The sequence below is a fragment of the Martes martes genome (assembly GCF_963455335.1).
Source record: "Martes martes genome assembly, chromosome: X".
NCBI lineage: Eukaryota > Metazoa > Chordata > Mammalia > Carnivora > Mustelidae > Martes > Martes martes.
Genome location: NC_137897.1, coordinates 102281165 through 102305053, shown reverse-complemented (window position 1 = coordinate 102305053; position 23889 = coordinate 102281165). Strand labels below are relative to the sequence as shown.

The following is a 23889-nucleotide window of genomic DNA, read 5'->3' as shown; positions in this document are numbered from 1 at the left end:
ATACTCCATAGTGTATGTGGACCACAGCCTGGCTGCACATTAGAGTCATCTGGGCAACTCAGATAAATGCTCGCCCCACCCTCAGGGGTTCCTGTTCAATTGCAGTGGGGCCAAAGCATGCCTATTTTTAATATTTATCCAGATGGTTCTTTTGTGCTGCTAGTGTTCAGAACCAGTTCTTTAGATTGTCCCCGTCCCAGCTGATCCCTTTAAATAGCCTGTTTCGCAATGACTTAATCCATAAAATGCCTCGAATCTTCTTAGAATTAGAGTCAAACTTCTACAGTAATACTCCACCCTCCACACCATCAGTACAAAACACAGTTTCTCTCATCGTGCATGCATTTATGTCTTAGTGCATGGATTTGCCACGTCCTTTATAACTGCCACCACCACGCAGTGGCTACCCTGCAGCCTGACCACCTTTCCCAGCCTATTTTGTGCCCTTCTGGGGTCAGGCCACTTCTGCATCCCAGGTGATAAAGGGCCATAGAGCAGAGCCAGCATCTGAGCCCTTTCCCTGCCTTACCACCTCCATGCTCCTGCAGCCGCACACTAGTCACTGACTTGCTCCACACCTCACAATTGTTAAGTTTAAAGGGAGATCGGGGCAGTGAATTGGACATCCCTTTTCCCCCTTCTCCCCTAAAGACCCACCAATCATTATCTTCTCTCGGAGAAGGATCTAAAACATGCCATTTATTCTAAGCCCCAGGAGGGAGGGGGCATGCATGGCTGGCACTTTCTGCAACCTGGGACACTTGAGCCCTTGAAATGATCCTACAGGGGCAGTGCATGACCAAGTCTGGGGCCAATCCTGGGTGTCATAATTGGCAAAAATCATGAGAAGTTATGCCTAGAAACAGCCCAAATCCCAGAGAATAACTCTTTGAGACTGCAGAGCACCAACACTGGGGTGTACAAATGCCACATGGTTGTGCTTTGTCCCTTGAGGGTTTCTAGGCATTTCTAGTGTTTGCTGTCCAACAAAGGACACAGGCTTAAGCTAGTATTTCACCTCTGTCTTGGCAGTTTATCACCCTCTATCAACGCGAAAGTGCTCTGGCCAGCCTGTATTCTTCAAATGATGGCATTTCAGGTACAATGTATTTATCATTTTCTGGTAAACCTCTCAATGATGTCATTCTAAATATATTCACTCCCCCTGCAGTGAGTGGCTCCTGCCTTGCACCCTCCCCCACCACCAATGTGGGGTTGAAACAGTATTACTTACTGTGTATACAGATTGTGGTTTGCAAGTTGTTATGCAGTTCCCAGTTGAACCTCCCAGCAAAGGGGTGACAGTTCCTGGCAGTAACGTTTATCAGGTCTCGGCCACATACCAGGCATTCTGCTAAGTGCTTTTCTCACATCCACCTGGTGAAGCACCATGTCCCAGGGCAGTGTCCCAAAGTATTGTCAGTGACAGCTCATTTGCATCAGGATCACCCAGGATGCTTATAGCACATGCCTCAGTCCTATAACTAAAAGTTGTTGGCTTGCTTTTTCAGACTGTGGATCTCTCCATTCAAGACTTTGTCTTTACCTCTGCAGATTTTGACTTTTTCCTGACTAATTTCTAGGTGGTTCTTATTTTGTCAGCTACTGGCACAATCCAGTACTGCATTCTTAATTTGAAAAGCTAAACTTTCCCCCTTATTTGGGAGGAAATTTGTTGTCTCCTGCCTTACTTTTTAATCATCGATTGTTAAGATTCCCAACGTTATACTGCTGGAGAAGATTAAAAGCTGGGTAACTGCAAAAGCTAGAGGAGAACTTTGTCATTTACTAGAAACAAGAAAGTACGTGCTTTATTGCCCTGTGTCTTTTCATGACATCCTGTCATGATGCATCAGCAACACAGATAAATGCTCGTTTCTGTCCTTATAGATACAGTAATCGTTCTGTTAACATAAACTATGATATGATTTGCACAAGTGGTGCAGAAAAAAATGGGTCCAAATGGAGACTCTTATTGGCTCCACAAGTCCTTTATAGCTCACACAACAAACAGATCATTTGGGGGTCAGTCAATTGAAAATTTACCCAAAGCGAGTCAGAGATGATAACATTTTTTAATGCACTGCTGCTTTTACCTGGACATTCTGAAACGGATGCCCACACTATTGAGAACTGGAAGTTACCTGTTCATGGGGAATCAGTCCCTCAGGCTGTTTTGGATAGCTATCGATGGCATGAGGGAGAAGGTGCCACTGAGCTGGCTCGAGAAGCATCAGGGAGCGGGGAATACAGAGCAGCACATCAGAGCCTGCGCTCTAGTGACAACCTGGCCATCTTCCGTCCTCATCTAAAGTCACTAAGGTCCTCTGAGATGAGGCATCCGACCTCACTGAATGTCTCTGGTTTCCTTCCCAGGCATGTCAGAAGGAGAACATAGAGTGTGTTATCATGATGAGCACTGAGTAATGTACAGAACTGTTGAATCACTATACTGTACCCCGGAAACTCATATGCTACTGTGTGTTAACTACACTGGAATGAAAATTAAAAACTTAAAAGGGGGGCACCTGGATGGTTAAGCATGTGCCTTCAGCTCAGGTCATGATTCCAGGGTCCCATATCGAGCCCCGCATCGCATTCCCCACTCAATGGGGAGTCTGCTTCTCCCTCTGGTCCTCCCCCCTCAATCATGCTTTCACTCTCTTTCTCTCTCAAATAAATAAAATCTTTTTAAAAAACTTTCGAAAAAGACTGTGAAGGCACTTTAGAATTTTTTTTTAAGATTTTATTTATTTATTTGACAGACAGAGATCGCAAGTAGGCAGAGAGGCAGGCAGAGAGAGAGAGAGGAGGAAGCAGGCTCCCCACGGAGCAGAGAGCCCGATGCGGGACTCGATCCCAGGACCCTGGGATCATGACCTGAGCCGAAGGCAGAGGCTTTAATCCACTGAGCCACCCAGGCGCCCTGTGAAAGCACTTTAAAACTCAAACGTTATTATATAAATGCTTCTTTCTGAATCCTAAATCATCAACCCCAGCCTCACAGTCTTAATTGGAAAGCCCAATAGATGACCACATTTCTCTTTTTGGTTTGTTCACAGATGCTGATAAGCCCAGTACTTCCAAACATGGGTCTGAAATGATGAAGAAGGTATCATCAGCTCTGTCCAAAGTGTTTTCAAGATCTAATGCCAATGCTTCCAGATCTTCCTCACCCCCACCACCCCCTCACCAGGACAGAAGCTGAGTCTGCAACACCTAATATCAATAAGGGTGCTGACCTTCCTCAAAAAAATAAATGGTTTTTGAAACATGACATGGTGTCCTACACACCGATTCTTATAAATACTTTTAAATTCTTATAAATAAATAAGAGCGAAGAACGTACACAAAGGCAGCTGGAGAAAAGAAGCGTTTGATAAATGTTTCTGATAGGCATTTGGCACAAAAAGAGGGACTCTGCCTCCCATTGAGATTCATGTGGTAACAGAATTCAGTCTCTGCTTTTGAGGGCACTGAAGCGTTGCTGGGAAGAGACTAACTTAAAAGCAAAAGGGTGACACCAGTAAGAGTGAGTCATCACATTTTGTGTGCTCTAGGAGTTCAAAGAAGGGACTTGTGGTTGTGAGCTAGAGTGGTCGGTATGAGTTTCCTGGAGGAGCTGAAATTGAGGCAATTCTCAAAGGGCAGGTAGGATCAGGTAGGTCTGGAAAGCACCAGGAAGGCTTTCACCTCTGGTCCCAGAGCTGCATACGATGCCACCATGCCTGAATTCAGTGTTGTCCAATGGAATCTTCTATGATGATGGAAATGGCGTGTGCGCACGCGCGCGCGCACACACACACACACACACACACACACACACATATATGCTCCCTCTGGCCACATTTTCATTCCAGTACAGTACCCACTAGCCCCACATGGCTCTTGGCTAGTCACTAATATGAGTGAAGAACTGAATGTTTCATTTTATCTCCATTTAAATAGCCATGTGGAGCTAGTGGCTCCTTCATTGAATAGTGTCAGTCTAGTTAGTGCATAGCCTCATGGGCACATTCCCACTCAGATTAGGTTGAAGAATTCCCCGAAAGTTCATTTCCAAAGTCTATCCCCAAACACCTAGGGCAGTGCAAGGATCTGACTCCTCAGAGGGGCTTTGAAGCCTCCAGTCATCCTCCTGGTCCCTTCAAAACATATGAGCCATTGATGTGACCAGACGGAGCTCATGCTTTCCAGTCATATCTGTGCTTCTGCACTTGCCAAAACTCCATTGATGGTGACACCTGGATGGCTCAGTCAGTTAAGTGTCTGCCTTCAGCTCAGGTCATGATCCCAGGGTCTTAGGATTGAGCCCCACATTGGGCTCCCTACTTCTCCCTCTACCTGCTGTTCCCCCTGCTTCTGCTTTGACACATAAAGTCTTTAAAAAAACAAAACAAAACAAAACAAAAAAACCCTCCACTGATAAAGAATAGGCCCCTTCTAGAACACCAAAGTCAAGGAATCACAAAGAGCAAATCAGAACCTGTACCTGCCAACTGGCCTCAAATACAGTGCGTGGCTAGAAACTACTTCCATGAGACAGAAACACCACGCTGGTACTGAAACCACCACTCCGGCCTCCCTCTATCCACTCAGTCAACAGGAAGAGGATCACTCGACCAGTCATTCTCATACCCCAGCTTTATCCAAAAAAAAAAACAAAAACAAAAACAAACTCCCTGGGGAAATATTTCCAGGCAAGTAAATTTCCTTTATGTTGTACCTACAGTCCTTTTGCAAATAAAATGGCAGGCAGTTCTGCCCAAACGTCACCTATCCCTAAATTGGCTGCCTTCATCTGTTCCCTCATTCCTGCCCCTACATACTGAAATTCATCACATGCAGCACCCTAAGTTTTAAAGTCATTTTTTAATGGTTCACAATAATGACAAATACTGACCTTACATATGGATTTAATTTGTCTTTACTTGTAAGTAACATAAATCCAGTTTGGAAGTCAAAAGTACAAATGGTTGAGTGAAAAGTAAGCCTCTTCACCTCTGTTCTTCTAGCTGCTACCTGGTTCTCCTCTCCAGGAGCAATCTCTTTTACCAATGGATCCCGCCTAAAGGCAGAAAACAGAAAGGAAGAAATGGAGTGAGGTGAGAAAGGAAGGAAAGACAGAGAATGAAAGCATGAGATTTGACAGATACTATTTCCTTGAGCCACTATTTGGTCTGTTTCTATGGGTTGCCTTTGTAGCTTCAAATAAAGTCGGCACTCGTTTTAAACAATGTTTTTTTGTCAGATGAACTAAATGTCAAAAGGTAAGCACCACAATGGGAGGAAAGATGCCTACCATAGTGATTCAAAGCCTGCTGGCCAAAATACACTGAGCATGCTTGAGCTAGTAGCTACGCTCCTTGAAAATGGAACCATCCAAATGTAAAGAAATAGATGAAAGCACTAAAAGTAAAAATGCATAGCTTCACTTGCAATGAAAGCAAATGCAGATTAGAATAACCTGAAGTTATCAAAATATACCTTCCAGAGAAGAAAAAAATAAAAAAAAATTTAAAAATGATAGAATCCAATGTTGTCCAGAATGTAGGGGGAAAATTATATTTAAACTCTACAGTGCTGATGATTCCACAAATTTGATCTTTCTGGAAAGCAATCTAACAATAAGACAAGCTAAGGTTCTGTCTGCACTTTTGGATCTGGTAACTCCCCATTGGGGAATGCGGTCCGAGGGAATAATACAAAAAGAAAAATTTTAAAAGGACTCTGTATAAAAATGTCCATAATAGTATTAATTATGATGCAAAATTAAAACAATCCAAGCAGGAGGAACTGGACAGTGTATTAACAATTTCAGCCACTGAAAACGATAAGGATAGTGACAACCTAAACAAATAGAAATACGCATTTGAAATAAGCAAAACCAGCTGCAAAATAAGATGTGCGCTCTGACAACAGCCAGAGTATACTTCACGATTTGGTACTCATCTGGTATACTAACAAAAAAATCCAAAAAAGAGATTTACTTTAATAATCGTGAAGGTTTTTGCTGTTGTTATCTACTTGCTAATAAATGCCTTTCTCCTGAAGAAACATCATCATAATCATCATCGACATCACTTCTTAAGCTACCTGTAACCCAATCCTAAGCCAAATGGAATGATATCTAATACCTCAGTTTCTTACAAAGCATGACGAAAAGGAAAACATCAGTTCAGACTTTTAAAAATGGCTTCTTTAAAGAAGCTAAGTCATCTCCAATCATCCCCAAAGTATTCTTCTAAACCCTAAGCTGGCAAAAAGTAGTCACATTTTTGAAGTTCATTGTAGAGAGTATACTGGCCTTAAATTAAATGTGTAATCACAACAGCCATATATCTGCATGATACACATATGCTTTACTTAAAAGCTTTTTTTTCACATGCACTTTAGAGTAACAATTAACATATGTCATACAGTTTTGCCCCTTTATGGGACATGGCACAACACTTCAGTATTTTTAATGATTTATCTAGGGACCAATGTATCTTTGATAACATACTATTGGTCATACTTAATTTGTAGAATAGCAAATGCTTATCGTAAATGTAATTGTTGAATATTTCCTACTGAAAACTATGACCTGCTCTTATCTATTTTATGACGCAGTTTCCAGTAACACTTGCAGGAATCAGGAGCCACTTATTTAGTAAAGGAAGAACGCTAGGTTAAACCCTTCTAGTGCAAATAATCACACCCAAAATTATGTCTTCTAAGTTTACATTTTCAGATAAAATAAAAGACATCAGGAAACATTTAACTTTATTCTTTGGTCCTAACAGCGCAGAGCAGAGCACTTTACACTTCACTAGAAGCCCACTTAGACAATGACCAGGTTATTCCTTTCAAAGAGCTTCAAAACATGTTTACAGAAGGGATGTCCTGTACTAGATAAGGATTATCTCCAATTTAGGACCCAATGAGTCCATAAACTCATTGCTGAGTTTAGATACTTATTAGGTACATGCCCCAATAGGTTAGAGGAAGCAAAAAGGGACGGACAGACGGACTAGGGTGTTAATTAGGCCACCATGAAAGAAATCCTGCTGTGGGAAAAACCAAAAAACATCTTTAGTCAGCACTTCATTCAATGCGGCTGTTTAGCCTTGAGATCACTGGGAATTTGTCCACCAACGAATTCCAACCGTCTCCTGTGAAGTGCATCCATGAAAGGAACAGCTAAACATTCACTGTTCCCAATGATCCGCTGAAACCATTTGCTAACTGGTTCTTTCAGGCTTGGCCTGGTACAGGGTGTATGTGCACCTCTCAGATTTCTGACTGCAGGGAGCACGAGTGATGAACGGCCACAGCTGCTGAGCTCTGAAATCCGATGGTGCTGCTGCTGCTGCAATCCGTTAATCCTGTATTTCCACCAAGGCCAAACTTCCCAAAGGCTGCTCTCAGTCAGTGACTGAATGTGGCAGGGATATTAAGACAGCCCATTCCTGTGAGACACAGGACTCCCTTCACAGGCGACTTGGAGTCAGGGATGCTCCCAGAGAACTCCTCCGGCCCCACGAAGGACAGCAAGGACTAGGCCTGTCCACATCACAGGTGTGGAAAGTAGACATGAGACTTAATGGGTTAGAAGAAGACAGTTTATTACCGCACAGCAAACAGCATCAGGAGTACTGGCATAGTGTTGCCAGTTTCCCTGTCCCAAGTCCCACAGGACAATGTAATGGGCTCGGGTGGATGCCACCCACGAGGTGGGCTGCATGACAGCTGAGGAACCCGGACTCAAGGGCCTGGGGCTTTCTGAGCAATGAGCAAACCAACCAGTGCCCCTCCCCTGGGAAGCACGCAGTTAAACAGTAGTCACACCGTGGTCATCTTGCCCTACAGAAATGACTCAGTATTAGGAGATCCATAAGCCTTGCTTTAAAAACCCTCACTAAGAATGTGCAAGGATGCTCACGACCCACAGCAGACTGCCTCTTCCAACAGACGCATTTGCTTTGCCAGATGTTCTTAGAACTGCACCACACATTCCAGGATCTTTCCTACCCAGCCCTCTGTCCTTCCTGCTCTCCTCGCAGGATTTAGACCTGCATTGAGTGTTTGGCAGCTCTCCTTGACTCCTCTGGACCCCACCCATTTTCCCTCACAAGCATTTTCCCTAGGAAACCTCTCCTGTGCCTAATCCCATTTTGGCACCTGCTCCTCAGAGAACCCAATCTAGCACGAGTGGTGCCAGTGGTGGTCCAAGAAAACAGGCTGTGATAAGACGGGGTTCTGGGACAGCACCAGGCATTGCCTGGTGGACAAGACGGACACTGTCCTGACGGAGGTGTGGGGCACAGATGGTCCCAGGCACGGGACGGCAGTCCAACTACTAAAGATTTCTCTGGAGATGACCTGGGAACCCTGGGAGAATGGCCTGGCAGATGTGGTGATTCCGATTTTCGAAACACAGAAGAATAAGGCCTACAGAGATGGTGGAGATGGCTGGACACTGTGGAGTTGTACTGGACACACTGTAGCCGAGGGAACGGAAATGGAAGACAGTTAATAAGTAGCTAAAGACCAAGTGTGAGAGCCAGAGGGCTTCTGCAGAGCTCACAAAGCCCCTTTCTCTTGCAGTGGAGGAACAGACCAAGAGAGAACATAATGGAGAGGCCCAACTCAAGGGAGATTAATATGTGGCGCGTCTGCTTTGTGCAAGTCAGGGCCACATGATTTCATGTGGTTGGAAAATCCTGGGATCCTGAGACATGGAGTGGGAACATTTGGCCAGACACTCCTCAGGGTGTTGGCTCTGCGACCCCCACCCGGGCTTCAGTTTGCAGAGGGGACCACTCTTCTCTCCTAACAGCTAGCATTTCCTCTGGGCTGGAAGATGCCGCAGAGCCTGCTCCGATGAGGCAACTCGCGCCCTCCTCTGAGAAGCTGTCCCTGGCCCCTCTCCTGGTTACGAAGCTGATAACTAGGAGTAAATCCCAGCATAACCTGGCCACATTAGTCGTTAGCCTAAGAGAAGAAAGTATACACCAAAGAGCCGCCAGAATTAGCTGACAGGTACTGACAGGAGCCAAGGAAGCACTAGGGTTGGATTTCAAGGGCGCTATATCAAAAGGGGGCTGAAAAGCAAAAATTCATAGACTTGGGAGCACATTCTCAGAATACAGATTTAATCCCCCGGCAAGGACCCTCAGGGGATACAAAGTTTCTACTAAAGTGGTTGGTTCTTAGAGGCCTGGAGAAAGTGATGGCTACTACTGAGCAAAGTGTTAACACCTGAGCTGGCCTGACCAATGGCAGAAGGAATGAAAAGGCAGAGGGAAGCAGACACGGTGCAGTGGATAGATTGCATGAGGTCAAAAACCCCATGAGAGGGTAGTATTCCAAGGTGGTGGGCGGGGGGGGGGGGCATGGCGGTAGGCAGGACACCTCCTTTACCAAGGCCATCAGGAAGTCAGTGGGAAAAGGGGCACTGGTAGCACTACATTCAAAGTTGACCCCCTCTGTAGGCCAGGGATGGCAGTAAGAGACCATCACAGAGCCGGGGCCCAAAGAAAGACCAGATGGAGCTGCTACCCACCAGAAGCCAGGAGGCCCCAAATACCAAAACAAACCACAAGGCCTGAGGGGCAGCCAAGGGAGATTTACCTAGGGAATTGCAGCGATGGCAGATGGACGATGCGTCCCTATGAAAAATACATATGGGAGAGCCAGCAAGGGTATCAAAATCTACAAGCTGAAAAAGGCAACAGTGCAGGAACAGGGGTTTAAGGGAGGTTTCCCCCAATAAAAAGTCCTAATTCCTTGCTCAGTTTCAGACTTCAGCTGTTGTCTGACCTGGAAGAGGTAGCTGGGTCCCTAGAAGGAAGGACAATGATGAATACCGCCCCACTCCGCCAAGTACTATAGCCACTTACTTCCATGTATATACATGGGGAAGAGTAGCCAGACATTCAAGGAATATGGACTCCAGATCAAAGCTGACACTGATACCTACAGACCTGAAGCATGATCATAGCCCTGTCAGGCTGGGGGATTCAGGGCTGAGTAATGACTGAAGTCCTGGCCTGAAACAAGATTCACAGGGGTCCTGCAGACCTACCTAGTGGTCATGTCCTACTCCTCAAGGGTGTATGAGGAATTGAGTTGGCACTTGAGAGTAATGCCCACGTGGGTCCTGGGCCTGTAGCGCAAGAGCTGTCACAGTGAGGAAAGTCAAACCTCTGAAACAGATCCCCTCCACCAGGGACAAGAATAAATTGAGATGGTTACTTTTCTGTGTCAACTTGGCTCAGGCTATAGTACCCAACTAGTCAATCAAACATCAATCTAGGTGCGCTATGAAAGTATTTCATAGATGTGATTACCATCTACCACTGGTTGATTTTAAGTAAAGGAGATTATCCTTGATAATCAGGGTGGGCCTTACCCAGTCAGTCGAAGAACTTAATAGCAAAACTGTGATTTTCCTGATGAAATTCTGCCTGTGGACTGCAGTTTCAGCTCCTGCCAAAGCATTCAGCCTGCCAGCCTGCCCTATAAATTTCAGACTTGCCTAACCGGTTCCCACAACTGCGTAATTCAATTCCTTGCCATACACATACACACACACATATACACACACACACACAGAGGCACACCTCAGAGCTATTGGGGGTTCAGTTCCAGACCACAATAAAGCAAGTCACTTGTATCTCTTCATTTCCCAGTGTATATAAAACTTGTTTACACTATACTGTAGTCTATTAAGTACGCAACAGCATTATGTGTTAAACAAAAACAATGAGCATACCTTAATTTAAAAATACTTTATTGCTAAAAAATACTAACCACCATCTAAGCCTTCGGTGAATCATAACCACTAATCACAGATCACCCTAACAAATATAATAATAATGAAAATTTTGAAATATTGCTATTACTGAAATCTGACAGAGAAACGAAGTGAGAAAATGCTGTTGGAAAAATGACACTGAGACTTATTCAACACAGTGTTGTCACAAACCCTTAAAATTGTTTAAAAAAAAAAGATAGAAAGAAAAAAATAACAACAAAAACTAGTTATCTGTGAAGCAAAATTAAGCAAAGAGCAATAAAACGAGGTATGCCTATATGCTTTCTCATTAGGAATTGGCTTACAGCAGGATACATATAACCTACTGGTTGTTTTCCTGGTATAACACTAATATATAAATCAAAACACTATTACATCTCAGGAGAGACAATAGATCAGTGCAACCATTAAGAACCTAAAAGATGCAGAAAATGGTAGCCCCTGTACCTTTGCACCTATAGCCAAATGGGGGTTCCTCCATGACTAGCTGAGGCAGAAAACAGCTTGAGCTTAGTTTACAGGTGGGTCAGCTCAGTATGTGGGCGCAAAATGAAGAGGAATGGTATCTGCATGACAGCCACATTCAGGGGTGGAGAAGGAAATTTTCCAATAGACAGGACCTCAAGAAGTGCACCTGACTTGGTGTAAAAAAACTGGCCTAAAGTGAGAATATTCATTGGATATATACAGACTCCTGGGCAGTGGCCAATGGCCTGGCCATCTCATTGGGAGAGTGGAAGGACCAGGGCTGAAGATCAGAGACGAGGAGGGCTGGTGTAAAGACAGTGGACTGACATGCGGGAGGAGGCAGAGTGTGAACATTTCTGTATCCCATGCTAACAGCCATCAGGGCATCCACTATGGAAGAGGCACTAAACTGTCCAGCAGACAAAATGACTGAGCCAGGTGCCCGGGCCTTTGTCAGCGGCTACCACAAAACCAGCACAATGGACACATAAACACAGTGCCACACGGCTGATGGAGGCCCAACACCAAGGACTCCTGCTTCCCCAGGCGGATCTAGTGGGACTCCTCCTGACAGGTGCTTTGGCTCAAGGATTCACTGTATCATTGGTCTTGCTGACACATTCTCAGAACTCCACAGCAGTCTGAGACTTTTCCTCCCCAACCTTCCTTCCTGCCTTCCCACTTCTCCAGAGGTTAGTCCTCTATCAGAGTCTGACTGCTTTCCCAGACTCCTCCGACCTCCTTTCCCATCTTCTTTCATGGGCATTTTCCCCTAAAAAAAAATCTCTCACACATCTAACCTTGGATTCAAACTAAGATACCGGGTCAACTAATTTAATGTGCTCACTAAAGCTCTATTCCTTTGTTCTGAAGGGTCAGAAGTTCAATTTTAGTGATTCAGCAGCGGTACCAAGGTCCTGTGAACTAATTCCTACCTAACTCATACGGGACTGATCGATAAAATAAAAGGACAATATTCTCCAGATGAGAAAAAAACTGCCAAGGAGACCAGAGAGATATGCAATAAGCTGACAAAGCATTCCTATCTCAGCAAGGACAGCTACTTGAAAAGGAAACTTGGCCCATAGGTAGGCTGGTATGTCACAAACATGGAAAGGGAGCTGGCTAGCCAAAAGGCATAAACAAACCCAAATGACCATCCACTAAGGAATGGATAAACAAAATGCAGTCTATCCATACAATGGGATATTATTCAGACATAAAAAGGAACAAAGTATTGGGACATCTGGGTGGCTCAGTTGATTAGGCATCTGCCTTCAGCTCAGGTCACGATCCCAGGATCCTGGGATCGATATTTGCTCAGCATGGGGCCTGCTTCTCCCTCTCTCTCTGCCTACCACTCCTCCTGCTTGTGCTCTCTCTCACAAATAAATTTTTAAAAATCTTTAAAAAAAATAAAAAGGAACAAAGTACTGATCCATACTACAACATGGATGAACCTCAAAAACAACACACAAGTGGCCCCAGACAACACACAAGTGGCCTCAGACATAAAAGCCCGTAAGTTGTATGATTCCACTTAAATAAAATGTCCAGAATAGGTAGTTCCACAGAAACAGAAAGCAGATTGGTAGTCGATGGGGATGAGGAGGAGGGAATGAAGAGTAACTGCTTCATGGGCACAGGGTTTCATTCTGGGGTGGTGGAAAGGTTTTAGAACTACACAGGGTGGCAGTTTGGTGCACCATGAATGTACCAAATGCCACTGAATTGTTCCCTTTAAAATGGTTAATTCGATGTTATGTGAATTTCACCTTGATAAAATTAAATAAATAAATAAATAAATAGCAAGGAGGTGCGTGGATATTAAAAAAGAGACATTTAAAAAAATTTTTTTAAAGGAGGGTGGGCTGCAGAGGGAGCGGCCTGGTGATAAGAATCACTATTGCATTCGTATCAAGTTGTCCAGACCTAGTTAAACCACCCTTCTATATGCTGTGGCTGTACCTGTCAACTGGAAAGGTCACCCACACGTCTAGTACAAAGACTAGAATTCTAGAACTGCTTGGTATTTCCCCTTTCCTAGCAAATTCATCATGAATGGGGGTCGTAAATTCAAGGGCCACATTTATGAAGCCAAATTTAGGATACCTTGTCTGGTAAGTACTGAGCATATTACCCAGGAACAAGAGATTTACTCAAAACTCCAGGCTCTGTGGCTGGTAAAACTACAGCTCTCTGTGACTCTAGTACTCAAGGGATTGGAAGAATTCAGCCTCAGAGAGTTTACTTACAGTAACAGTAAAAGCATAACTGAATATGACTACACTTGAAAGTGCACGTTCATCTCCAGTTCTATCGGGCAGCCGGACAGGCCGCGACTTCAGTGGTGCCTGCGGTCACTGGGGTTAGAGGACTCCCGGTCCCGGGAGTGCCGGGCCCTCTTATGCCTGTTCGACCTCTCTCGGCTCCTGCTTCTACTTCTCTGACTACGCCCCTCAGAACGCCCACTGGGCCAGCTGGAATATGTGTCTGAGCTTCGAACTCTGTCTCTATCTCTGTTCTTTTCTTCTCTCTCTTCCCTCCTGACTGAGGACTTATGTTCATGCTTCACCTTCTCTTTCTTCAGCTCCCTCTCTCTGTCCTCTGTGCCACCGCGGCAGGTCGCCCTGACCTCGGGAGAGCTGGGGTGGTGCTTTCGAGGCTCTCTGAGCTCTGACTTCTGGCCCTTCTCTGAGTTCTTGTTGCTGTGCTTTTTAGAGTCAGGGTCATCCTCTTCCTTTACCATCTTGTTTCTGGGTGGCAAAGAGGAGGGTGGTTGCTCTGCCTGTATCTCCCGGTCAGTCTTCTCTTTGTCTTTCTTTCTTCTCTTTTTTTCCTTTTTGTCTGGAGGAAAAAGGGGCACAACCAATAAGAGGAAGATGGAGGAGAGTGAGGGTACGCAAAAGGAAAGCCTGTTGGCAGCAGTGTGAAGCAGTCATACTCTACACTTCCAGAAAGTGTCTCTGAGAAGCCAACTTGGATGGCAGTCCCCCTTGATATGTCAAGCTGCTGTATAAGGCAATTATCATCCTTAATTACCATTTTAAAGATGCTGCCTCCAAATACAGTCACATTCGGAGGTACTGAGGGATTAGCACTTCAACATATGAATTTGAGGAGACAGAATTCAGCCCGTAATATTAGTCTTTCCACTTTCCCAATTAAAGTAAGATTTCCCACACCTTTCCCCTTCATACTTAAGAACTGATTATCAACTCTCAGTGAACGCTGGGAAGAACAAACACTAAGACTACCCAGAATCTTCTCTTGGGTCTTAACGCTTTACCTTTTTTGTGTTTTTTTGTGGGTCTGTCATCTTCAGAACCCTCAGCTGAACTCACTGAGGGGGTGCGAGCGCCACAGCCCTTCTCCTGGAGTTCTTTGGTCACGTCATCTATTTCTTCTGAGTCCTTAGGAGCTCGATAGTTAGACACATGATCCACTCGGATAGTTCGTCCTTTGATCTAAGACAGACAGGCAATGCTTCAGCAGAGACGGCCCTCCCATTGAACTCTTTGAACCCAGTTGTAGAACGCCATGCCTTTGAACCACACCCTTTACCTTCCTGCTAATTCTGCTGCTGGGGAAATCTCTAAAGCAGACCTGCCCAACTGGTGCGTCACAGCACACAGACCTAGGTAATAATTTCCTCAGCCCTTGGGGCAGCCGGCTGGGGCCTGGGGCAGCTGGCGTCCCTGAGGCTCTTGTACCAGGCAGTCTCCTCAGTCTATCCCAGTGTGCCACACAATAACCTTCATGTTCTACATGTGCCATTAAGTGAAAAAAGGCTGGGCAGTACTGCCCCAAGGGGAAACTGAGAATTTACCTGCATAAACAATGAATTACCCTCAGTCTGTAACATTAATTCACAGCAAAACATGATGTGGCCTGGCAGCTAGAACAAATTCCTGAAATCAAGTGCAGTGATGCAGCTGTTTTCTTGATACAGCAATTAGGACGAGGCCAAGGCAGACCAATAGCTGGGAAGGGAAAGAGATCCTTCTTCTTAAGCCCGCACACCTTGCTCTATTCCCACCATACTGGAACAATGGCTCACACTGATATTTTTGCTGTGAATCAGAACACTCTGGGTGAACAACAAAAAATTAACCCCTCCCTCACCTAAAAAAACATTCAGGCAGAGCCTCTGGGTGGCTCAGACAGCTGAGTGTCTGCCATAGGCTCAGGTCATGATCCCCAAGCCCCACGGCAGGCTCCCTGCTCAATAGGGGGTCTGCTTCTCCCTCTCCCTCTGCCCCTCCCCGGGCTCCTTCTGTCTCTCTCTCTCTCTCTCAAATAAATAAATAAAATCTTTAAAAAATTCAGGCAGATACAGACCTATTCTATAGGCAAAATCATCCAAAATGTTAAAAGTCTGGCTTTTATTGTTCCCACACAAGAGCAGATTTTTATTCTTACTTTTAAGCCTAAGCAATCAGTCATTTTTCCTATTCCCCTTTTGAAAACATTTTTGAAAACCTCCCTTTTATGGTGACTCCATTTGACTGCTGGCTCTCTTAAAAATTAAGTCTAGTACCTTGTTCCACCCTGTCCTAGAGTCTCCAGCTGTTCCACACTGGTGCAATCAGTGACAAACTCTCCAGGTCAAAAGTCAACCCCCCAACCTATGACAGTGCTTATCCAACTGCAGAGTTTTTCCTAAATAAGCACGGGGACCAGGTAGAGCACAGATAGGCCTGACCTGCCCATCACATTCTCTCAGGCCAGGGGTGGAGAGGGAACAGAGGAGAAACAACTTCAGAATGAGTTACTTTTGTAGAATTTGTCATCACACTTTAACTAGAGAATTTCCAGGGCCCAGTAATGTTAAGTCAGTGGAGATATATGACAGACCCACAAAGCTCTGTCTTAGAGCATGAAGCCCTGAGAGCCCCAAATCCCAATAGAGCATAGCATGGAAGAGCAGCATTTGCTAGTCTTTTTGTTGCCCAGTGCATCAGAGATGAGAGTGGGTATGCGAATGGAAAGGTGTGAAGCCAGAGGCTTGGTTGGGAGTGGAGGGCATGATAACTATGCTCCTGGGAAGATGAACATGAGGAAAAGGAACAAGTGTTAGCAGGGCCGTATGCCAGTGAAATTATTTCCTGGGATCATTTCCTGGTCAGTATGTCCCCACACCTCAGCAACCCTCTCAACATACCCAGGTGACCAGTACTGTCCTTGTACCTGTGGCAATCAGGTGGGAAATTAAACTGAAACCTTACATACAGGAAAAGTCCAGCCAAATCCTGTTTAGTGAACACACTCACCTTGATCCCATTAAAATTGTCAACAGCCAGAATTGTGCTCCTCTGGTCTTCATAGCAAAGGAAACAGAATCCTTTGGATTTCCCAGTCTTCTTGTCCCGCACCAGATTAATGTTAACAATCTCCCCATATCTATTTATTTTATAAAAGAGTAAGATACTATTGATTTAAAATGCAAAAACTTCCAGATTGAATGATAAAACAAAATTCAGATAATATAATCTGTATAGGAGACACATCTAGAACAAGATAACATAAAAAGGTTAAAAATAAAAATTAGACAAAGACAGAGCAGGAACACCCAATTACAAAAATTATGGGTGGTAGTATTAAGATCAAAGATGAATTCAAGGCCAAAAAAATACTTAAATGGGACTAAGAGAGCTCTTTTACACTGAAAAGGGTCCTAATATATTACAAAGATATGTCATGAAACCTTACACATAAGTTCACAAGTCAAAAATTTAATTAAAGAAACTATTAAAAATAAAAGGAGAAACTAATAACAAAAGTAATGAGATATTTTAACATGCCACTTAAGTTTATAACACAAAGTTGACAAAAATAAGGTCAAAGGAATTAATATCAATATATAATTATATAGCATAAATATAAATAAACATAACAATGTAACAATTATGTTAATAAATATTAATGTCAAACTACTGGATACATATATTTGAATCTTACAAAAAGAGGACAATTTTTTCTCAAGAATCCATGAAACATGTATTAAAACTGGTTACAGAATAAACTTCAATAATGTCCAAAAACAGAACAGAACATGTTCTCCAATCACAACGTAATACACCTGGAAATCATATTTTAAATAAAAAAATATGTTACTAGCTAACTTGAAACCTAGCTGACAGCTGGATGAAAGTGAAATAAAGAAAAAAAAATCAATGGCAGACTACTTAAAAAACAACAAAAATGAGAAGAATATATACCAGAACTTACAGGATGCAGCTAAAATCACAATCAGAAAAATCTGTGACCTTTAGGAATTTTACTGTTAAAAAGGCAGAATGAATATAAAAGAAAACAAATTGAAGGAAAGCCAGTGGGAGTTAATAAAGATATAAGCACAAAGTAATGGAAAAAAGAAAAAAGTTCTACCTTACTCCTTATACAGAGTTAAATTCCAGCTAAGTGAAAGATTCATAAGCTAAAAAGTAAAGTCATAGAAATAAAATAAGAATTGATGGATACTTAATAATATGTTCACATACATACAGCCTGGCCAGCTATGTAGCACCTTACCTAACAGAAAATACAGGTTTCCCCAGCTACCTGAATGTTCACTTTATGCCCCTTCACTTTTACAAAAGACCTACATTAGTACCTGTTTTCATTAACCGAAAGAAAGCTGAAGAGGATTTTCACTTTTATGATATGGTAACTGCTTCATCACTTTATGCCACTATAGCTTAGAAAGCTTTCACGGAACACTCTACCTTCAGATAGCAGGGGAAACCCATATTGGCGCTGATTCAACTAAGGACAGGAGCTATTTAACACTGTTTAATATTGTAGGTACAGGCCAGTGCAATTAGACAGGAGAAAACAAATGTAAAAAATGAAAAAGTAATCTTTTTCGTTCTATTTGAAGATTTATTTATGTATATATTTATATATGTATAGAAAACTCAAGAGAATCGATGACAAAAACAAGCAGTATAATAGTTCAGTAAGGTAACAGGATATAAAGTTAAAAAAAATAAATCACTCTCTTACAAACAATAATCAGAAGATATAACCAAAGAGAAACCCCATTTGTATTAGCAACAAAAAAAGGTAAAATACTTAGAAATAAACTTAACAACAAGCAATGTACAAAGTCTATATAGAGAAAATTTTTTAAAACTGAAAGACACACATAGTTTTGAACAAATATAAAGACATCCTTTGTTTTTAGGTAGGATGACTCAGCATCATAAAGACAGCAACATCTTCCCCCAAGTTAATATTGAAATTTAATGTAGTACAAGTTGTGTTTCACTTTCCTGGAGCTGGATCCATTGATTCTAAAGTTCTCATGGAAAAATGAACATGTAAGAGTTGATGGAAAATCTTTAAAAAAGAACACTGAGGAGTAACTCTCCCAGATATTAAATACACTGAAAAAATGCTATGAATAACTAGTGTGCTGCTGGCACATGAAGAGACAGACCAACAGAACAGAATAGAAAGCCATGAAAGAGATTCAAGTATATATAGAAAAATTAGTAATATGATAAGGGTGATATCCCAATTTGCTGGGAGAAAAGACAAACGTTTTTATAAATGTTGGGACAACTGGAGAGCTATTAAATAAAAACATGAAATTGGATCCATGTCTCATACTATACATCAGAATAACTCTTAAATGGATCAGATATTTCAATGCATAAAAATGAAACTATGCAAGTACTAGAAGGGAACACAGATGGGCGGGTGGGGAGATATACTATCTAATTATGACTCAAAATCCAGAAGCAACAAAAAAAACCCTGATAAATCTGACCATATAAAACACTAGAGCGTGCGACATACAGGGTCAGCACAAAGGAGTTTTCAGGATGATGGAATTGTTATTCATCCTAACTGTGGGGGTGACTACACAAATCTATACACATATTAAAGCTCACAGGACTGTACACTCCCTAAAAAAATCAATTTTACCATATAATTTAAACACATGAATGAATAAAAAATTTTTTAAATTTTGCACAGCAAGAAAAAAATCACAACGAAGTCAAAAGACAAATGACAAAATTCGAGAAAATATTTACAACTCTTATCGCAGATAAAGGACCACAAAGCAGTTTTTTTTTTCCTTTCGCTATAAAGAAGATCATCAAGACAACTGGTGAAGCTGAATAAAGTCTGTGGATTAGATAATAATAGTGTATCAGTGTTAACTTCCTGAATTTGGTCCCCATACTAAGGTTAAACAAGAGAATGCCCTTGTTGTGGGGGGAAATACATATTGAAGAATTTAGGGATAAATGGGCATCATGTCTGCAACTGACTCTCAAATGGTTCAGAACAAAATAACAGATATACATGGGGAGAAATAACGACAAAGCAAATGTAGTAAAATGTTACTATCTGGGGAATCTAAGCGAAGGGGAAATAGGAATTCTTTACACTACTTTGTAACTTTTCTATTTTAAACCTGAAATTATTTCAAAATAAAAAGTAAAAGAAAAGATAATATAGGAACTCGTTTAAACGGACTCCTACAGACCAAATCGGGTCAATTTGAACATCAAGAAATAATAATGATGATAATGTAGTGTAATACATCAAATTAAGTAAAATAAGTCCACAGTAACACAATACATGACAAGTGGTATAACAAAGTTAAAAGCATTAAGAGCTTTTGTAAAATCACTAAGAGAACGAGGAACACACCAATAGAAGAAAAAAAGCAAGAATATGAAAAGACAACTTAAAATAAACAAGAAATAATGGCACGTAAATCTATAAAAGATGTTCTACCTCATTGATGATTAGAGGGAAAGTAAACTCATAATGAGAAACCATATGACAAATATATTTTAAATAACCGCTGCCAATTAGGATTCAGAAAAACAGACATTCTAGTGAGAGTAGAAACTGGTACAACCTTCTCAGAGAGCCATTTGGCTATACTTATAAAACATCTTAAAAATGCTAACACACGGGGCGCCTGGGTGGCTCAGTGGGTTAAAGCCTCTGCCTCTGGCTCAGGTCATGGTCCCAGGGTCCTGGGATCGAGCCCCGCACTGGGCTCCCTGCTTGGTGGGGAGCCTGCTCCCCCCTCTCTCTCTGCCTGCCTCTCTGCCTACTTGTGATCTCTGTCAAATAAATAAATAAATAAAAAGATATCTCAAGCCAAGAACTTTGATTATCCTTTAAAAAAAAATGCTAACACGGGGCGCCTGGGTGGCTCAGTGGGTTAAAGCCTCTGCCTTCGGCTCAGGTCATGATCCCAGGGTCCTGGGATGGGGCCCCGCATCGGGCTCTCTGCTAGGCGGGGAGCCTGCTTCCCCACCGCCTCTGCCTGCTTCTCTGCCTATTTGTCATCTGTCAAATAAATAAAATAAATAAAATCTTTAAAAAAAAATAAAATAAAAAATAAAAATGTTAACATACTGATCTAGTAATTTCACTATGGAAACTATCAGGAATGCATACAAAGGATGTATGTACTACAATGTATACTGCAACACAATTTATAACAGCAAATAATGTCCAACATTTAAAAAAAGATGATAAAGAAAAAAAAAGATGATAAAGAAATATACCAAAATGTTAACAGTTTTTCTTTAAAGTACATTCTAATTTCTTCTTTATGCTTTTCCTTTTTCCAAATGTTCTATAATGATTATACATTACCTTGATAATCAGAAAAAATTTTTTTGAAAACTACTGTTACCAATGGCAAAGGCAATCTTCATGGACAGCGATGTGTACAGCCAAAATAGACAAACACATCAGCTGATCATCACTCAATGCAAGTAAGACAAAAACACCCCCTAGATGGAAGGGTGGACCAGGCAGAGGTATCATAAGGGGTGGAAGTTACAGGTTGCACCTGCTGTGAACTCCCAGATCCCCAAAAGTAGGAGGAAACAGCCTCTGTCCCTCTCCAGGTGCTTTGCCAGTGTGGGCTGCTGAGGCCCTCTCCCATGGCCTTCTCATGTGTACTGCCCAATTTCTTTCCCATGGCCCTCTCCCCCATATGCTGCCCAACCAGTGAGGGTCCTTTTCCTATCCGACAGCCCAACCCTCCCCTGTCATGGCAATGTCTCTTCCACGGTGTACTGGCTGTTTGCTTCCCCAAACCCTTCTACCCCAGTCCTCTGCCTGTACATGCTGTCCAACTTTTCTACTACAGTCCTCTGCCCTCAGGGTCCCTCTGGCCTTATGGACTATCTAACCATTCTGTGTAGCTCTGGGTTGTGCCTAGCCCCTCTCCTACCAGCTGCCACTACTAGTGCAAGCTGCCAAGATGCTCTCCCACCCAATGCTGCTGCTTTCATCTCACAGCAGAATGAAGAAAATAAGGTTCACCTTGTCATTCTTGTTCCTCAGCAGCCTGTAATTCTCAGCTTCCAGGTAAAGAGATAATGGCTCTGCTCATTAACCTTACACTCATCTATAAACTAAGAAAACAAACTACTGACTAAAGCTTTTTGCTTTTTCTCCCATTTCTCTGTGCTTTGCCCTAGTCCTACAACACCACACAGATGTAGGCCAGAGGGCTCTGTGATCATGGATTACCCTTAGTTTGCAGGAGTCTAAGGAGCCCAAGGAGCCCTGTGAGTTCCAGTCTGTTCCAGTGTAGGCCCAGGCTGAACAAGCTTCACTGAAAAAGCAATAAAAATAGACCAGAATCCCCAAGACAGCCTCCTAAATCATCCAACTTCTTGGATTTTCCATATTGGAAGAGTTCTACAACCATGTCCTGGGGCTGATCTAGACTAGAGGAGAAGCTCCAGCCCTCCCCATGCAGGGAGGCCAGTTAGCTTAGAATAAAATAAATGGATTTTGTGTGATGCCACAAAATGCACTATGGAAGCATACTCTGATGACCTAGAAGGCAGGAAATGAAAAAGGACTTACTGTGAGAACACACAGATGACGTCCCCTTCAGTCAGTTCATAAGGAAGCCCTCCTGGAAGAAAAAAACCACATTCAACATTTACCAAGTGTCTACAAGCATACCATGCACTAGGCCCAGCACTGGTGGGTGCAAAGAAGAGTAAGCCAGAGAATCTGCCCTAAAAGAATTCAGTCTGATGATACAACAGAAGCATATATAAAGTGCAGTACTAGTGCAGCAAAAGGAGTGATTAACTGTGGAAAAGTCGGTGTCACCACTAACCAAATACTCCTCACACCCAAAATCTGAGGGACAAAGCAGATAGTTTCCGGCATAAAACTCTGCTTCCACAAACATATCTCGAACACAACTGCTCTTTACCCAGAAATTCACAGCTAAGATCCAAAAATCAGTTTAAATATGAAAATATTAACCCCACCTCACATAGACTAAGGATTTTAAAATCCTTAATTGTCTTTATAGACAACTTTCAGCATTTCCCAGGAAATAAATTCCCCTGCAAATCTCTCCTTCCTCATCTGTAAAATGGGGACTTTAGTATTTACTTCACAGAACTGTTGTAAGAATTAAATAAAACAATGGATATAAGTGCTTAGCACAATATCTGGTGCAATAACTTCTTTGAACAAACTGTCATATTACTGGAAGTGACACAAAGTGAATATAGATATGACAATATGGCCATGGACAGAAGGCAGGAGCTAATTAGATGAGAGAAATGAATTCTGAGGGAAGGGGAAAGGGCAGGGGGACTAGCAATCATACAGGATCGTGCCTAAGATCGTGAGTTCTAGAATCCCATAGTTCTGGCTGTCCCACTTACTAACCATGTGGCCTTAAGGAACTTAAGGCCATTAACTTCCCTGCATCCCAGTTTCCCTAGCTGTGTAATAGGGGGACGCGGTATAACAATGGTCTCTGAAACCAAGAAACCAAGTGGCAAGACTTTTACCACAGTGAATGGCAAAGGGTTATTATCATGGACACTGACGTGACAGGGGGAGCAAACTAGAAATGGGAGAGAAAAGAGATACGGAAAACGGATTTACGGGGCAGCCAGAAGGAAATAAAAGTGCGTGATGAATGCTGGGAGGAATGAAAGGCAGGAATGCCGAAAGGTTAGGAAGCAGGCCAGGAGAGGAGCAGCGCGGGAAAAGGATGTGGACCTCACCCAGGAAGATCCAGGCGCTGTCCTTGTACTCGGAGTGCCAGGACACCTTATCTGCTACCCCAAGCTGGACCTCACGCTCATTCAGCTCGTTGATCAGCTTCACTTTAGTTAAAGGACTGCAGGGGATGGGGCGGGGGGGGGGGGGCAGAAAAACGGACATTAAGAGCGGCCTGGCCAGAGGTAAGGGAGAGCAAAACTAAAGGACTAATTTTCCAGTCTCTGCACCTCTCCTGCCCCTCGGCCCGGCAGACGCTCTACCACCCAAGTCCTGGTGGGCCACCTCCCGCGGCCCGTCCCTATTTCTTCAGAGGTAAACTGAGGCCTTACTTCATCTTCTCAAGTTCGCGCTCAGCACCGAGACGCTGACTTCCGGGAGAGTCAGCACCGCGCCTGCGCGGCCCCAGCGTCACGCTCCCATTGGACTCCGCAGAGCTTGCGTCGCGCCGGAAGAGCTTGGCCGCGCCGGGGCGTGGCTCCTACGCACTAGCGCGGGAAAGCATTTCCCTTGCTCTGCGGGTTTTGCTCTCCCGGGGAGTTTTTGTCTAGTCCCTCGGTTCGCCCCTATGAAGCGGGGGCACGGGT

General features: G+C 43.1%; 2 protein-coding genes across 3 annotated transcripts in view; one reads left to right on the top strand and one right to left on the bottom strand.

Moving 5' to 3' along the window:
• Nucleotides 1-3208, top strand: part of LOC308337476 (fibrous sheath-interacting protein 2-like) — a gene marked incomplete at both ends in the record, with an annotated part of 70602 nt that extends 67394 nt beyond the window's left edge. Inside the window, one exon of the mRNA XM_080795573.1 lies at nucleotides 3063-3208. Coding sequence (XP_080651699.1) covers nucleotides 3063-3208 — 146 coding nt within the window. The remainder of the gene's footprint in view (nucleotides 1-3062) is intronic.
• Nucleotides 3209-4854: 1646 nt separating this feature from the next.
• Nucleotides 4855-23697, bottom strand: RBMX2 (RNA binding motif protein X-linked 2). 2 transcript variants are annotated; one of them, XM_080794860.1, is made up of 7 exons: nucleotides 23635-23697; nucleotides 23308-23423; nucleotides 22136-22187; nucleotides 16543-16672; nucleotides 14559-14736; nucleotides 13845-14116; nucleotides 4855-5068 (listed from the first exon to the last, which is right to left on the bottom strand). In XM_080794860.1, exons 1-7 carry the CDS (start codon nucleotides 23637-23639, stop codon nucleotides 5012-5014), a joined length of 810 nt encoding a protein of 269 aa, XP_080650986.1. In that variant the 5' UTR covers nucleotides 23640-23697; the 3' UTR covers nucleotides 4855-5011. The 2 variants fall into 2 exon arrangements, with proteins under 2 accessions (XP_080650986.1, XP_080650985.1); XM_080794859.1 differs by lacking the exon at nucleotides 4855-5068 and having other exon boundaries at nucleotides 10761-14116; nucleotides 23635-23693.
• Nucleotides 23698-23889: the final 192 nt, after the last annotated feature.